The sequence below is a fragment of the Chinchilla lanigera genome, unplaced genomic scaffold (genome assembly GCF_000276665.1).
Source record: "Chinchilla lanigera isolate Chin_1 unplaced genomic scaffold, ChiLan1.0 scaffold00011, whole genome shotgun sequence".
Classification (NCBI taxonomy): Eukaryota; Metazoa; Chordata; class Mammalia; order Rodentia; family Chinchillidae; genus Chinchilla; species Chinchilla lanigera.
The window spans coordinates 20376070-20392931 of record NW_004955412.1 but is presented as its reverse complement, the minus strand read 5'-3'; the positions used below and the strand labels follow the sequence as shown (position 1 = coordinate 20392931).

Here is a 16862-nt window from a genome sequence, read left to right as displayed (position 1 = left end):
GTCCCAGCTAATCGGGAGACTGAAATGGGAAGATGTGCAGTAAAAGCTCTTTTCTATACTAGACTCTTTAGTTTACATCCTGGCAGCTGTCCTAACTCTTACCTATTCTTATATGCTCGCGGAAGCAGTTCCCGAGGTGCCTGGGCAGGCACGCTTAAGGACACTACTGCAGAGCTCCCATGCCCAGGAGAACTAATGAGACGGGTAATGAGGGCTGGAAGAGACAGGCCAGGAGAACACAGGGCAGATGGATACTCAGCACTAAAACCTAAAGAGAGTGCAGAAGCCCAAGGGCAGTGGCTACACTGCAATCTGTGATCTCTCTAAAAGAAAGGAAAGAAGGCTGAAGACCTGAGGCTAAATGGAGACTAAGAAATGTCACCTGGGATAAGATTCAAGGAGGAGCAGAAAAATCTTGGATGCCAAGATTCACTAGGGGGGAAGAAAGACGACTCAAAGGCAGTAACCAGAAGACATTAAACCTAAGGATTTCCTTGATGACCCAGGCATATTCACATGCCTGCCTTTTCAGTCTCAAACAGGTGGAGCAGCAGCAGCTTTCTCCTAGGGCCCACGTCCTCTTAGAGGGTCTTTGGAGTCTGTAGTCTCTTCTCTAAGAGCTCCCAACTCCCAGCTAAAGGACTGTGCTGGGCTCCCCGATCTGCCACTCTTCCTTGCCTTCCCTGAGAAACCAAGTGGCCTGGGAGGGATTCTGATCAATGTGTGGACTGAGTGTATAAATTCTTAAAAATATAAACTAAGAGGAACCGGGATCTGTGTGTGATGGTCCCTAGATTTGGACGGTTGTGTGAACTTGACAGCTGGCGCAACTATGTGGGGACCATGCATGTGAACAGAAAATGAAGCAGGAGGAAAGACTTAAGTGCAAAGTTTGATAGTCTCAGCACCCTGCAAAAAAATAAACTGTACTTCTTCCTACCCTGGGTTCCATGAAAGACCCTGTCCCCTTATAAAGACTCCCTCTTTTGTTCAGCTTGATATTTCTTATATCCAAAGGAGCCCTAACTAGGAGAGTTAAAAATAAAATCTTGATTGAGGAAAAAATGTGGCCCCTGAAGAAAGAAACTACAAGCAAATGATTCAAGAAATGCGGAAAAGGCAGCTGCAAGTTGAGTCCATCTACAGACACCAGATTGTATATCAAGCAAAAGGTATTTAAGGTTATAACAAGGGAGATGATCCAAGAGAGTCCACCAGGGGGCTATGGGAGCAGATGCCAGTGCCAGAACCAGACAGAGAGCGCCCCCTAAGGACAGATTCAGGCCTGGTGCAGTGCCCAAGAACCCAAGCTCATTTCCTACTAAGGCCAGAGAAAAGCAAAAGAACAGTAACTGTAACTTGTGAGGAGGACCCTTGGTGATGGCCAGGAGGGTGTCGTCACTGTATAATATGGAAATGGTGTTACAGCCAGGCGTGGTGGTGCATGCTTGTAATCCCAGCACCTGAGAGGCAGAGGCAGCAGCACAGGAAGATCCACCATGAGTTCAAGACCAGGCAAGATTACATAGCGAGACCTTGTCTCAGATATTGAAAAAGAAAGAAATGGTGTTAGATCTGCATTATGGTCTGGAATCTTCCCCTGTCCAGTCCTGCCTTCTGCTCCTTCTGTCTATTATAGTGCCAGCCCTAATACTTTTCTGCAGTCATAAAACACCTTCAGGCCTGATCTTTTCACCACTAGCCCTTCTCCACGCATTAAATGGCTATGTGTATTTCCAAGGAAAGAGAGCTAAAAGCTTGGCATGGTGGTACATGCCTGTAATCCCAGCACTCTAAGAGTGAGGTGCAAGAAGATTGCAAGTTTGAGCCCAGCCTCGTATTTAGCAAGACCCAGTCTCTATTGCAAAAGGATGGAGATGTAGCTTGGTGCTAAGGCCCTGGGTTCAACAACCAGTACTTTGGCTGCAGGGGGTAGGGGAAACAGGGCACGTGGGGGCGGGTGCTCGTTTAGACTGAGATCAAAGTAGTACTAGTAATTAATGCTGTACAGAGTTAAAAATACCTCCACTGGACTTCGAAGCTTTAGCTTTAAGGTCTAGGAGAATGATGATGTGTTGACAGGAAACTCTGGCATCTCTGAGCTCCCCACTTTGGGAGGAAAGACCAGAGAGTGAAAAACAAAACAAACCCTACCCTTCCTAATGGGATGTTAGGAACACAAGCAGATAAATAAGACCAAGGAAGGCACTGTATCAAAAAGGGGAGATATTAGATTGAAAAGCAGACTGCAGCCAGCCAGATGCTTTGCTTAATATTTTTAATGCCCAATTGTGCAACTGTGACCCCAAATATCTCTCAACCCATTAATCAAATCCCACTGAAATACTTAAGGTGCGTGTCTATGAAACTTAAGAGCAAGGAATCTCCCAGACATTATCAAAGCTGTAGAAGACAACAAGGTTAGGCGGGGCATGGTGGCACACATGCCTGTGATCCCAGCACTTGGGAGGCTGAGGCAGGAGGATCGCCACCAGTTTGAGACCAGCCTGGGCTGCATAGTGAGTTCAAGGCCAGCCTGAATGACATAGCAAGACCCTGCCCACCCCCCCTGCAAAAAAAGGAGGAAGAAGAAGAAGAAGAAGAGGAAGAAGATAATGACGACAGCAGGGCTTAATGGGAGAGTCTTAGAGCAATTTTTAGCAAGACAGCTCTAGGACAAACAGGTCATACAAAATGCTGTAAATATTGTACAATCTTATCGGGAAAAACTATTTTATGGTCAAATACAATCCCCTGCAGTAGCACGAGGGGCATATAGCTAATATTCTGGCACATGGTATTCAAACATCTGCTAAATGAAGAGCAATCAAACTGCTATGGCTAGGCCAACGGTCAGAAGAGTTACTTGGTAGACAGCGGTCATTCATAGTCAAAAAGGCCAACAAGCAAGAAAGGAAGATTGGGGCGGTCAGTAGCCTTTTGACTTTCATGATGTGAGGTAGGAGAATATTCTGCACTAAGACACTGCTGGCAACTTACCACAAAAGCCTAGATTTTGTTAACTGTACCTTATAGGGAATAGGTAGCTAGTCCTTAGTTTGCAAGCAAGTTGTATTGTAAAAACTGATTTGTAAGCCTGCTGCTTCCACCATAAAACTTTCCTACACAGGAAATTATTTATATATATATATATATACACACATATATATATATATAGAATTTTAAGTTTGAATAACAATTCTTCTCCACACCCAATTTTTCTTTAGCGGATGGTTTGAGACAGTGTTTCGCTAAGTAGTGCAGGCCAGCCTTGAACTCGCTTATGTAGACTAGGCTGGACTCAAACTCATGGCAATCCTCCTGCCTCAGCCTCCCAAGTGCTGGGATTACAGGTGTACAAAACCAAGCCTGGTTCCTCAAATTTTATTTTATTTTATTTCATTTTATTTTATTTATTTATTTTTGTCTTTTTGAGACAGGGTTTCACTATGCAGTTCAGGCTTGCCTTGAGCTCACTTTGTAGCACAGGCTGATCTTGAACTTGCAATGATTCTCCTGCCTCAGCCTCCCCAGTGCTGGGATTACAGGTGTGCACCACCACGCTCGGTGCCCCCAATCTTCAACTCCAAAAAAACTGCTCAATGCTGTTAAGAGTACTGTCCCACATCTTGAGCCCTGGTAATGAGGCAGGTAAGGAGAAGAAAATGGAAGACTATGGCAGACTATGTAAGGTGGGGCTGGGGAAAGAGAGGGCTGGTGGAAGAGAATGGCTAACCCCAGCTAGAGATCACTCCTGTGTTTAAATAAATATTAATGGATAAATGCTGAGATGGCGAGCTGCCCAGTTTACCACTTAGCTAAGGGGAGATATATTACAGACCTCACAGGCCTTCTACTCTGAGAACTTCTGACTTGAGCAAGAGTGTGGAAAGAGCAGCTGAAGAAGTGCAGTCCTGATGGCTGCAGGATAGTCAGCTAGCAATGAGGAGGCTATGCAAAGCAGCACACAAAAGACATAGAGAAAACGGGAAGTTGGGGTAATAATGAGTCTTTAGAAAAAGAAACATTAAAATGGTTTTCTTGAACATATCAACCATTTGTAATTAAGAGGAGGAAAAAGGACTGGATCTGGCCAGGGATACAGCTCTGCAGTACTGTGCCTGCCGGCACGCACAAGGTCCCAAATTCGATCCAGGCACCAAAAAAACCCAAACAAACAAACAAACAAAAAAAAACTGGGTTTGCCAAAAATAACAAACTCAAAGCCTGTTTATCAATAGTAATTGTAGTTACACTCAGAGCAAAAGCCAAAGAATTAAAAATTGGAATATAAGCCTCGCACAGCACCACACACCTGTAATCCCATCATTTTAGCATTCTAGGAGGATGAGGCAGGATGACTGCGAGTTCAAGGCAGCCTGCACAACTCAATAAGACTTTATCCCAAAATTTAAAAAGGGGCTAGGAACATAGCTCAATGCAAAGGCCCTGGGCTCAATCCCCAGTGACCTCTGCCCCCACCAAATCAGAATACAAATGGAGGATAAAGAGTAGATGCCTTAAAGGAAAACAAAAGGAAGTCACATTTTGAGACTATCCTCTAAACAAGACTTGTGTGACAACATTCCTAAGGTTCTCAATTTCCAGCCCAGACCCTGGCATGTTCTCCACGCACCAGTCAGAGGAATGAGCACGATATAATGGTCCAAAATCTTCAACACCTGCAGATATTCACCTGACAAACCACTACCCAAGGCCATGAGTGTGCACATGTTCATCACAGAGGCCTGGACTGTCAGTGTCAGGCCTGACTGAAGAGCCACACAGGTATTCAGGAGAGGAAGGAAAGACCTTCAGCCTGGTCAGTATGGACAATAATCTCATGGAGGATGGGAATGCACTGAACAGGCAGAAGAGATGCAGCCAGAGCTTTATTTTCTTGACAGATCTTCAAACTACTAGGTAATATCTAGAGAAAAATATTATAATCTGTATAGCCCAGGCATTTTTCCTTTCCTAGTTCCTTGTCTAGGCTTTTAGTATTTAAGCAAAATGCAAAACTAAACGCTACCAGCTTTTAGAAGTGAATGTTAGGCTACTGTTTCTTACTCACTGCCACTTTCCCCGCCTCCCTCCATCCTGGTGCAGTACCTCCTGTACCCACTGGGGGCTCCACTGTTTCCTCCCCTCCAGGAGAGACAGGAGATGACAACTAGGGAACTACAGCAAGTCATCACAAGGCCCCGTACTGTCTGCTTTGGGAATATAAATAGCTTGAGCCAAGAGGATGAAACACAAAGACTGTGGAGCAGATGGATACTATGAGAAGACTCGGAAAGCTGGAAAGAAAGCTGGCTTTAGGAGGGTCATTTTTGTCTAGACCAGGTCTTGAGGAACGTACTCAGACACGCAGGCTTGCTTCTGGCAAGGGGAAGGAGCAAACACTGCTAGGGAATCAGTAAAAGACTCCAGAGAACAAACTCAACTCTAGGGGCCGCTGCGCAGACTTCACAAGTGGGTCTCCCAACTGAACTCTGAATCTTCTTCGTGAACTTGCAATTCCATAAAACTGCCAGCCTTTTTCCATACTGTCTTTGACTAGAGTAAAAACACAGTGTACATGTAACGTGGAGGGAAGAGAAAGGGGCAAGAAATGGAGCAAAGCCACATTCCATGCCCCAAGCCCTAGGCACAAGAGAAAACCAAGTCACTGGGTGGCACCAATATAGAAAAGGTGCTGATAATCAGCAAAATGCTGTGCTACCACCAGTGATAAACCCATTTTTTAAAGGCCAAATAAAAAGTCATTTCTGAAAAAATCTAATCTGGCTCACGTTCAAAATGAGATATCCATAGAAGCTGAAGCTGATTAACTGGAAAGAAAAACTGAACAGATAAAAAATGAAATTTCCTAAAAGCTTCATGGTGTTTGGGCCAGAAAGTAATCCTAGAAACACGCTCATCTCTTCCCGTTAAGTAGAAAGACTCATGACCTATACCAGACCACATGCCTGGCATCAAGGCAACGGACTCCCACAGAGTAATTACTGGGGAGGACATGGAATGTATTTGAAGGCCTCTATCACAAATCAGTCATTATATAATTAGGATACTTCAAATATCTTATTTTAACAAATTCAATGTTCCTTTAGAAACAACACTTTGGAGTGACCAGTGTTAGCTGCTAGTTGCAAACTGACTACAGTAACACAGCAACAGTACTTTCTCTCTTACCTATCTCTACCAAACAAACCTATACCATCACACACAATACCGAACATCCCACAAGGGCGTGGCCTCAGGAAGGCTGGTCACAGCAAGCCCACTGCCAACGACAGAACACTGAAGGTGGGCTGAGAGGGTAAAGGACAGGGAGTGTCCTAAAAAATATAACACTTTAGCTATGCACACGACAACCTAAGCCAAAGGGGAGTGCTGAACTTGTAATACACACTGGGGTCGGGTGGAATACCACAGTAGATGGAAGTCTTTAAAAGATTCCTTCCTGAACCTCTTGTGCTAATTCCCCACTTGGAATTAACACACACAGCAGGATAATCATATCATCACAGGACACACAACCACAGACAGACAGACACACATGAACACATCCTTAACCAAGGAAAGTCTTAAGTCCTCAATTAGGGTTTACAGCACAATACTTATTCTACTGCTTTCTGGACTGTTCCCCAAGAAGGCTACCATGTAATAAAAATCCATACTCTCTCCAAGCGGGGACTGAAAGACACCTTCAAGAACAATACAATAATAAAACACATGAGCTGCTCCATTTTCATTCTGCTGCTTTGAAATCTTGGGACCACGGTGTGATACTCACAGAGAGGGCAGGACCTCACTGTGAAGTCCCCAAAGGAGCTTCAGCCCTCCTAGGTGCACCTCAAGAGCCCAGCTCTTGGATCTTGGTAGCTATAGCAGGGAGGGCTGTGCTAGGTGGCCACATGAGCAGGGGATGAAATAGTAACAAACTCTCGGAGAATGTTTTTGGCCATTTCGATGTTGTTGTGGGCAATGACCAAAGCTTTCTGAATGTCCTGGTAGGAGTAGCCCTGGCTCATGAGGTTCTCAATCTCACTGGAGAGCTGCGGTGATGGGGTGGCGGCAGGGGTGGCCCCGGCAGCACCAGCACCTTGCTGACAGCTACCTGCTTTCCGTTCAGAGTTGATTCTCCGAGGGAATGGTTTTGGGGGCCGCTCAGGAACTTGAGAACCCTCAGTAAAATCTAGAAGAAATAGCAAAGAAAATATCGGGAGAAATCTTCATTTAGTGGCACAAATAAAAGTAGTAACAATGTGTTAATATCAACACATGATTACCTGTCAATTGGGGGCCAGTGCTCTTCTGTCACAAGGCTGGGTTTTAGAGGTTCAAGGGCTTTTGGATCTAGCTTTCTCCTTATCACAGTAGGAGCCACCTTCTAAATATACCACACACCCGTTCTATTTACAGTCATTGTTGCTATGATAAACATGTAACATCTGCATCATCTTTTATACTGAGTGACAATTTTTCTTACACATAATCATCTGATTTTTTTTTTTTAAATTTTGAGGGGATCAGAAGATACTAAACTCCTACAAGTAAGGAGCCAAAAAAAAGCCTAAGCTGTAATGCAGAAGCACCAACACAGGATGGGTGCAGATCACTGCCTGTCTGGGCAATCGATGCTGCAGCCTTCCCACCAGCTGTCCTAAGGGCTGTCTCTAATTTCCAAAGGGACAGCAATCCTGCCTGTTGTTCTACCAGGCAGCCAAAGGTGCACGAAAGGCAGCCCCCAGCAGTCCAGGCCCACTCCACGTGCATCCCAGGACAGCCTGCCTCCTTTCCAGAGGGACAGAGTCCAGAAGAGAAGAGCCCAAGGTCTAGGCTGTCCACTTAATTATGTGCCTTAAGCGTACTCAGCAGACCTCCAAACCCTGTCTCCCTAGCATTGTAAGTCTGCAGAGTCTGAACAGTTTGATCTCATCCTCTGGACCCGAGGAGCTGCTCTCCTCCCACTGAGACACAGCTGGTCTCCTACTCCAACCTAGCTGACTCATGCCGCCAGGGACACCACCTTGTTCAGTACAAATCAGGGTCACACAGCATTTGGGTCAAGTGCAGCGCAGCCCCAGACTCACTTGCTGAAGGATCACCATCCAGAGACAACCAGCCGAAGGAAGAGCTGGCGTTGGAGATGTCTGAGAGAGTTCGGCGGGCGAGGACAGCCGGTACTGGTGGCTTAGGGACATCATAGCCGTCATCGTCATTTTCTGATTCCTCAGGGCCAGTGTTTGTGTGGGCTGCAGCCAAGCTGCCTTCACCTGGAGAAATGGAGGCACGTGACCTTCTCCTGACATACCCGGTCTCCTACCGCCCTCACAGTCCCTCCACCTGTACACATGGACAGCCGTGCACTCCAGTCTACAGTTACTCAATGTCTACTGGAGGCCAAACACCATGTGAGGCCTTGTGGGTAGAAATACAAGAAACAGAAAATAATATCTGCAAACCTGCAGCTCTGTTGTGGAATGTGTCAGAGGTTATTCTTGCCAAGGTTAATAGCCACCTCTCCACGGCAAAGACTCAAGTGCCATTTGACAGTACTTCTATGTTTCACCTCAGGAGAGCAGGCAAGGGGCCCTGTGTGTGTGGGCTCCTTGAACTTTCAACTCAGGAAGCTTGTCATCATGGGAATTGAGTATGCACCACCCCCACACGCAAGAATTTCATCAATGCAACAGGAATGAAAGAGAGCTGCCGGAAATGCACATCCAGGCCGTGTAACACAAATGTGTCCAGGCCAGGAGGACAAAAACACAAAAGGAACTAGTTGTATGAAGAGGAAATAAAGGGGGGGTGAGTGAGGTGGGATTCATCTTGATTCATCTTGCCTACGAATCAAAGATATTTTATCAAAGATTACTGACATCAATTCTCTCCTTTGGTCAAACTATCTCAGTAGCCAAATACTATAGGCTTATTCCTATGGCACATCAACAATTTTTTACAGAGCAGAGAGGGCTACTCACCAAAGGTGCTGTTCTCAGTGACAGATGGTGCCTGGGACTGAATATTATACATTGCTTCATATGTGCAACTATCAATCTGCTGGTCACAATCACCCGCTCTGAACCGGAAAGAAAGCAGCACAACGATCTTCAGAAACAGAAATCTGTCACCTGTGAACTTACTACAACTTAGAACTATGCTAGACCTTGATTCTCTCAGGAACACCTGCTTCTTGGGCCACTACCACCAATAAATGTTTTAAGATTGCCTCTGTGACAAGTTACAGATGTGTGTATTCTGATGGTCACTGTGATAGTAAGAAAACATGAGCAAAATTTCTTACAACTACAAGAGACTTAAACATTAGGGGCTAGACCTATCTTTCTACTTTAATTCTGGCTAGACAATTGTGTGTGCAAGTAGCAAGCCAAGCTGGTGACGGCTATCAACTGAACATCCAGGAAGGTATCTGGCCTCAAGCAAGGCTGGTGTGAACCTACCGTGAACTCTGGGTTGTCTCTGAAGGCCGTTTCAGCTCTGGCTTTTGAAGCCCTATGGGTCTAGAAGAAGGAGTCATATACTCTGTGTCCTCCTCACTCTCACCTCGTTGTCCAGGTGGCAGTTTTGGCACTGGAAGGGGTCTACAAGATGAGGAATAAAAAACAGAAAAAAATTAAGCTAGAAAACTTTTCAAGTGTGAAACAGGCAACTTCAAAACAGCCACAACTCAAATTCGACAGAGCAAAACACGGACCTCCTAGGATCTATTATGTATTTCTACTCACCAAGAAAGGTAACTCAAAAACCCACACCAACTAAAATCCCACTTTCAGCTGATCAAACGTATGACAATTATGCTTGAAATGTGTTGCCCTGGGGTTGGTACCTGATGCCAGCTGGTCCCAACCTCAGTATAAATATTATATTTCAGTATAAATTAGGATCACAAGTCAGTTTCATTATAGGTCTCAATTTTAGAGCTGGTATCCTAGTTTTTCTATCACTAGTTTGAAGAAGAAATAATAGGTAGCTTTCTGACAGTACACAGGAATGTATACCAAGTTCCATTACAAACTCTACCTATGGTTTCAAAGAACACATAATTGTCAAAACCTTTCTCATACATTGCCTTATTAAAGTATAAATACTTTAGCTCCTCAATATTTTCTACAAGAAAAATCTAAAATTAAAAAAAATTTTTCTTTGCAACAATTCTGGAACTAGATCCAAGCATTCTGACTCCTATTCTAGATTGTTTTTTTGTTTATTTCACAATGCTGGGGGCCAAACCCAGTGTTCCTGCTCGATAAGCACTCTACAAAGTACTAGGGATGTCCTCAACCCTGTCCTTTAAAAGTTTCTGAAATGATACTTCTCCCACCTGCCCTATCTATGAAAGGAGACTATACACCAATGAGCTATAAAAGAAACACACACAAATTGTTTCCTAGAGTGCGAATTTCTGAGTGTTTCTTCTCCCTTCTTTATCCTTTTTCTGCATATTTGATATACTCTATGAGGATCACCTCTTACATTTGCCTCCCTGTATTTACTTATGTTTAGTTTTGTTAAGTATAAAAGCAACACATGTTTAGTATAAAACAACTGTTACAGAAACCCAAAAGAGAACACAACAGTCCTCTGTATCTCAAATGGGTTTATTTTTGTGAGACGGAGCTCTTGCTATGCTGCCCAAGTTGGCCTTGAATCCCTTAGTTCAAGCGACCCTCCCATCTTAGCCTCCTAAATAGGTAGGACTAATACCCAGCTTACACATTACTGTCATCATTGAAAAATCGCCTACGTATAGGCAAGTACTCATTTAAAATTTATGTAATACATGCTGAAATTATCAAGTAAAGATGTACTACCTCACAGGTGATTTGCTTTGAAATATATCAAACAAGCAAGATAGACTGATAAGATGAAGTACAGATAGTATGTGATAAAAAAACAGTACAATAAAATGCTAATAGTTGAATCCAGAGGATAATTACACAAGTGTTCAACTTTGTTTGTAATTTTCTTTTCTTTTGTTTTTTTTTTTTTTTTTTTTTTTTTTTTTTTGTCTTTTGAGACAGGGTCTTGCTATGCAGTTCAGGCTGGCCTTGAACTCACTTTGTAGCCCAGGCTGGTCTCGAACTTGCAAAGATCCTCCTGCCTCAGCCTCCTGAGTGCTGGGATTACAAGCGTGCACCACCACGTCTGGCTGTTTTTAATTTTCACAGAGGGAAACAATTCAGATTAACTAAAAACACCAAGTGTCAGTAAAGGTACAAGGCAACAAATGGGTACTTTCTTAGATAGCTGTAGAAATAAAAACGTTTGTCCAACTCTTTTCGGAGTCTTAATTCAAATTCCATTCCTAAGAATTTTCCCTAGGGAAACAATCAAGAATACTCACTATAGCATTATCTATAATACTGAAAAAATAACCTAAAATATCAAATAATATTGTACTGGATAAGCTTTCTTTTTTTTTTAAAGCAGTCTCAGTAGGTAGTTCAGGCTGGCCTCCAAGTCAGGGTACTCCTGGCTCTGCCTTCCAAGTGCTTGGATTACAGATATGTATCACCATGCCCGGCTTGGAATGGTATTCTTAAAATGCTAAGAGAAAGTAACTCCAGAATATATGGCACTTAGTAAAAATATCTTTTTAAAAAAATGTGAGTGAGGCCAGGTATGGTGGTGAATGCCTGTATTCCTAGCACTTGGGAGGCTGAAGCAGGAGGGTAGAAAGTTGGTGATAAAGCAAGCTCAATGCAGCCTGAATATGTAGCAAGGCTCTGTCTCGTTGGGTGTGGTGGCACAGGCCTGTAATCCTAGCACTTAGGAGGCCTAGGCAGGATGATCACCATGAATTTGAGGCCAGCGTGGTCTGCATCGTGAGATCAAGGTCAGCCTGAACTACATAGGAGACCCTGTCTCAAATATCCAACCAACAAATCAATCCATCAATAAAGATAAAGTACACTCTAACCAAGGATGCATATTGGAATTTCTAGGATAACTATTAAAAGAATAACAGAAAGGGTGACACAGTATAACAGAAATACTTCCATTCAAAAACAGCATAAAAACAGAAAAAAAATGAACCCAGGAAAGATTGGAAAAATAGGGAAAGGAGTAGGACAAATGATTCAATTTCTTCAAGGTAAAGAATGGTATAGTGGATTTATGGGGGAAAATCTCCTCCATGTATACACTGCTCAAAAGAGATATACTTTCAATATAAGGATAGACAAAGGTTGAAAGTGGCCATTTTAATATAAGACAAAGCAGACAAGGTAAGCAAGAAGTATAACTATAGGGGTGGGGATGTAGCTCAGTAGCACACAGAACTGTAGGGATGGGTATGTAGCTTCCTGCCTGGCAAGCAGGAGGTCCTGAGTGCAACTCCCGCTAACATGCCCCCACCACAAAGAAGTAGAACTACAGCATACACTTCATGATAATATAAAAGCTTCCAATTAATTTAGTATCAATAATTTTAAATTTCTATTTTCTTAACTATACAGGATAAACATACATAGAAAACAACGGTCAGAATTTAAAAGGACGAAAAGGAGAAGACACAGTTCTCTCAGTTATCTAACAGAACAGGTATGTTTTTAAAAATCTGAGAAGATTAAACACAAATGTAAACTTGACATCACTGACATATATAAAAACGCTGTATCCAGCAACTGCATGACATTTTTTTTCCACTTTGTTTTGTTTTATGAGACAAGTCTCATTACGCTGGCCTTGAACTCACTATGTAGCCCAGGCTGGACTTGAACTTGTGGTGATCTTCCTGCCTCAGCCTCTTAAGCGCTGGGATTACAGGCATTCATCACTACACCTGGCCAGAACACACATTTTTATAAGATGAACATGGTACGTATTACTGGATTTTACCATAAACTTGTGAATAAAAAATATGGCCTTGCTGGGTGTGGTGGTGCAATCTGGGCAACCGAGGCAAGAAGACTGCAAGCTCAAGTCCAGCCTGGGCAACTTAGTGACTTAGGGAGACATTGTTTCAAATTTAAGGGAGAGAAGGGGTGAGCTGGGGATGTAGCTCAGTGCAAAGGCCCTGGGTTCAATCCCAAGTATAGGAAAACAACAACAAACAAAAAATGTTTGAATGAAGCCAGAAAGCAGTCACAGGGTAACCAGAAAAATCTTCTAATGTTTGAATCAGGTACTTCATAAACAACTCATTAGAGAAGAAATCATAAATGAAAAAGAATATATTTTAAGTAAATGATAATGAAAATATGACATACCAAAATTTGTCAACGCAGCTAAGTATGTGTTTTGGACTGATGTTTGTATACTCCTGAAATCCTATGCTGAAGGTCTAATCCCCAGTTTGTCCATATTTGGAGATGGAGCCACTCATAGGAGATACTAAATTAAGGCTGGATGAGGTCACAGGATGACGTCCTGACAGGACAGGATTCGTGCCCTTGTAAGAGAGCCTGGAGCACTCACTCATTCTCCTGCACACACACACCAGAGGCAGCTACCCACACGCCAGGAAGAGGGTCCTCTTAGAAACTGGCCTTGCTGGCACCCTCCTCCCAGACTTCTAGCCTCTATACTGTGAAGAAATAATTACACCCACTGTACAGTGTTCTGTTATAGCAGGTGAAGAAGCCTAAGAGATCACCCATCTTATGATGCTAGAAAAGTAGCAAATTAAGGCTAAAGAGCTGGAAGAATAAAAGAGCAGATAGCAATTAAATAGAAAGTGAATACCCAGTAAGAATAAAAATCACAAAGCCAAAATTGCTTTTTTGAAAAGATTAATAAACTTGACAAGCTCCAACAAGGATGATTTATACACATGTACACAGAAACAAGAACAGAAGGAAGGAGTTCAAAACATAAAATAACTTCTACATTGTACAAACACAGACCAACTTGTATTTTCTTCTTTATATTTTCCTGAGTTTCCTAAATTTTCTATAAACCAAGTACTTAAAAGTACCAATGTTACCAAATGAAATACAACTTTAGTAAACTTACCTGGCAGCCAGAGAATAAATGGCATTGGCAGATGAGGAAGGTTTAATTTTGGGGTGCTCGCATTCTGGACCTGCTAATGGACTGTTACTCATATTCTGGAAAGCAAAGAAAGGTGTTGAAAACAGCCTCTTTACCACAGCTAAGCTGCTCCTCTTAACCTAGTCACAACCACAAGGATACTAATACTGACGCAGACCTTGCTCAGTGCCATCATGCTATCCCAAGAGCAATCACACTGGCCAAAAGCGGTGCTGCCTTCAGGCCCTGAAAAATGCTCAAACTTAAGGTAAAGAAGGCAAAGATCTAGAAAGAGTTAGGGAAATGGGCTTTACTGTTTGTTTAAATACTGTAAAACTTCAAGTAAATTAGCTGTTTATGCAAACACCATTTATAGCTTAAATAATCTATACTCAAACTCAAAATGATCACTAATGTCACCAAAAAGTCACACTGAGCCACTCTCACTCATTACACTGCCTATCACACAGATGTCACTTAAATGGAAATACCCATCTGGGTGCCGTAACACTCTTCAACTTCATCCTTCCTATTTCACTTCCTCCTCAAATTTCCAACTACCTGTCAAAGGTTTATCTCAAATTCAAATGTCCTTACTTAGCCAGATTCAAAAGTTCAGGATGTGGGCTGGGGATTTAGCTCAGTGGCAAAGCGCCTGCCTGGCAAGCGCAAGGTCGTGAGTTCGGTTCCTGGTACCGGAGAAAAACCAAAAAAAAAAAAAAAGTTCAGGATGTATGTATGGACTTTTCATTGTCTTCGCCACCTCCTGACTATTTTTGAGTCTTAATCTGTTTTGTACTCTCTAAAAGCTCCACCTAACTGGGCAGCCCACTTCTGCTCAGAGACAAAGCCTCTCCCTCTTGGCTGCACAGCACCTGCTACACTATATCCCTTCATTATTTCTCAAATAGACTCTCCCAAACTCAGTTCTTTTCCCTCTACTTCAGAGGAGCATGGTTCTCTCCCTACTGTTTCTGGTCTTTACTCAGAGTTGTATCACATCTCTTCCTATACTGCCAACTCCAACTCCAGCTCTCCATAGACCGTTTTTTTAACACTTCTTCTCCACAGCACTTGTCGCTGTGAGCACACTATGTAATGCACTCACTTGCTTACTGCCCATCATCCTCCTACTAAGAGTGTAAGCTTTGTGAAGGCAAGAATTTTTATTGTGTGCACAACTGAACTGGCAAAAGGAGAAATCCTCTCCCATGTCCAGTCTTTTCCTATCTTTCTTCAACCTAGTCTGCATATTACTATTACATTTTTTCAATCCATTAACTGAAAACCTTCAAACATTCACTGTTTCCTACCAAATAAATTCAAATCCGGGGGACGGGGTAATCTAGTATGACTGCTCCTTTGTACTCCTTTCCTCTGCTCTGGTATAAAAAAATCTCTGCTCCACTCATCATTCCATAAAACACCTTAAGCACTCTGTGGCTATAATCTAACATAAAACTGCATATGGACTCTAGTACTCCCATGAGTCAGGCACGTAACAAGTCTTTTGTGATCTTATTTTCCATAGCAACAAAATCCCTTGTATCTACTTTTCAAAGAACTCTTAGATTCACATGCCTTTTTTTAAGAGCCCTCACAACTGCTCTAGCTAGAATTCCTCCTTTTTCTAAAACATAAAGAGATTTCTAGTTATATTACTTACGGTATTTATACAGGACACTTACTGACACACAACTGCCTTATTTGTCTTGTTAACATACTTTTTCTCCCAGCATTTGGGATGGAATCCAGGGCTTTGAACATCCTATGCAAGCATTCTATCATTAAACCACACCTTCAGCCCAACATACAGACTTCTCGAGGATTGGAGATTCTGTTACTTATCTCTGAATTCTGTTCAAAACCTAACACAAAAAACTTGACCCATAAAATGCCATCCACAAATATGTGTTAATGGGTTAATTTCAAAATTGAGACTCACCATGGAAGTATCTAGATTGAATGTGCTTCCAAGCCTAGCCACATCTGCTCTGGGCTCCATTTGTGAAGGCAATGAAAACGGAAGTGAATGTCGGTTGGTTAATTCTCTTCCAGTCCAGGGGTCACTAGGGCTTGCAGTAGCTACTGGTACTTTGGGGATTGGCCGGGGTAACCATGAGTCCCCCAGACGGCTAGAGGGTACAGGGGGCAGTTTGTCTCTGGATGGACAATCGCCTGGTGTACAAGGCAGGGGGCGTCTCTGAGGTCGGGTTTCTGTTCCAACAGCATATGGCCGTTCTGGAGGGGGTGGTGGTGGAAGATCTCGAAGAGTAGGTGGTATTGGCAGCGGTTTGTCCTTATGAAGAGAGGAAGCAGCAGCCTGTGAAAGCAAGATGAAGCCAATCTATCAAAACCCACTAATGTACAAAAAGAAACACAAAACGGAAGAAACGGACAGTGCTGTACCTTGGGGGCAGTTCCTAGACCAGAAGCACTTGGAGGAACAGACACACGCTGTTGCAGAAGGTCAAGTCGCGGTGGCACTGGGGGAAGGGAAGCTTGCGGGGCCATTGAGAATGGAGAAGGGGGCCGTTCCACCTAGCAACAATGAAATTTAACAGGTTACTCTTGTTAGGAAGCTGGCATCCTTCAGATTCTTTTAAGACTGGACCCAGCAAATACTATGTGAAATCTGAATATAATGTCAGATGGCGACTCGGGGCTACACAAAACTCTAAAATCTCAGAAACTTCCAGAGTCTTAAACTATTTTTATGTCACCATAAGAGGGCACTCTCAATCCCAGAAATACCAAGCAGACGCATCCAGATAAGGCAAAGCTGCAAAAAGCTTCCTATCTTACAATTTAAAAAAGAAAGAAAGAAAGAAAGAAAGAAAGAAAGAAAGAAAGAAAGA

At 43.0% G+C, this 16862-nt stretch overlaps 1 protein-coding gene across 1 annotated transcript in view; it reads right to left on the bottom strand.

The window, feature by feature from the left end:
* Positions 1-4392: 4392 nt before the first annotated feature.
* Cbl (Cbl proto-oncogene, E3 ubiquitin protein ligase) overlaps positions 4393-16862 on the bottom strand; it is a gene marked incomplete at its 5' end in the record, with an annotated part of 81529 nt that continues 69059 nt past the window's right edge. The window contains 7 exon segments of the mRNA XM_005378327.2: positions 4393-7201; positions 8100-8282; positions 8991-9088; positions 9471-9611; positions 13987-14081; positions 15950-16327; positions 16414-16545. Of these exon segments, the coding sequence (XP_005378384.1) occupies positions 6909-7201; positions 8100-8282; positions 8991-9088; positions 9471-9611; positions 13987-14081; positions 15950-16327; positions 16414-16545 (1320 nt within the window). The 3' untranslated portion in view covers positions 4393-6908.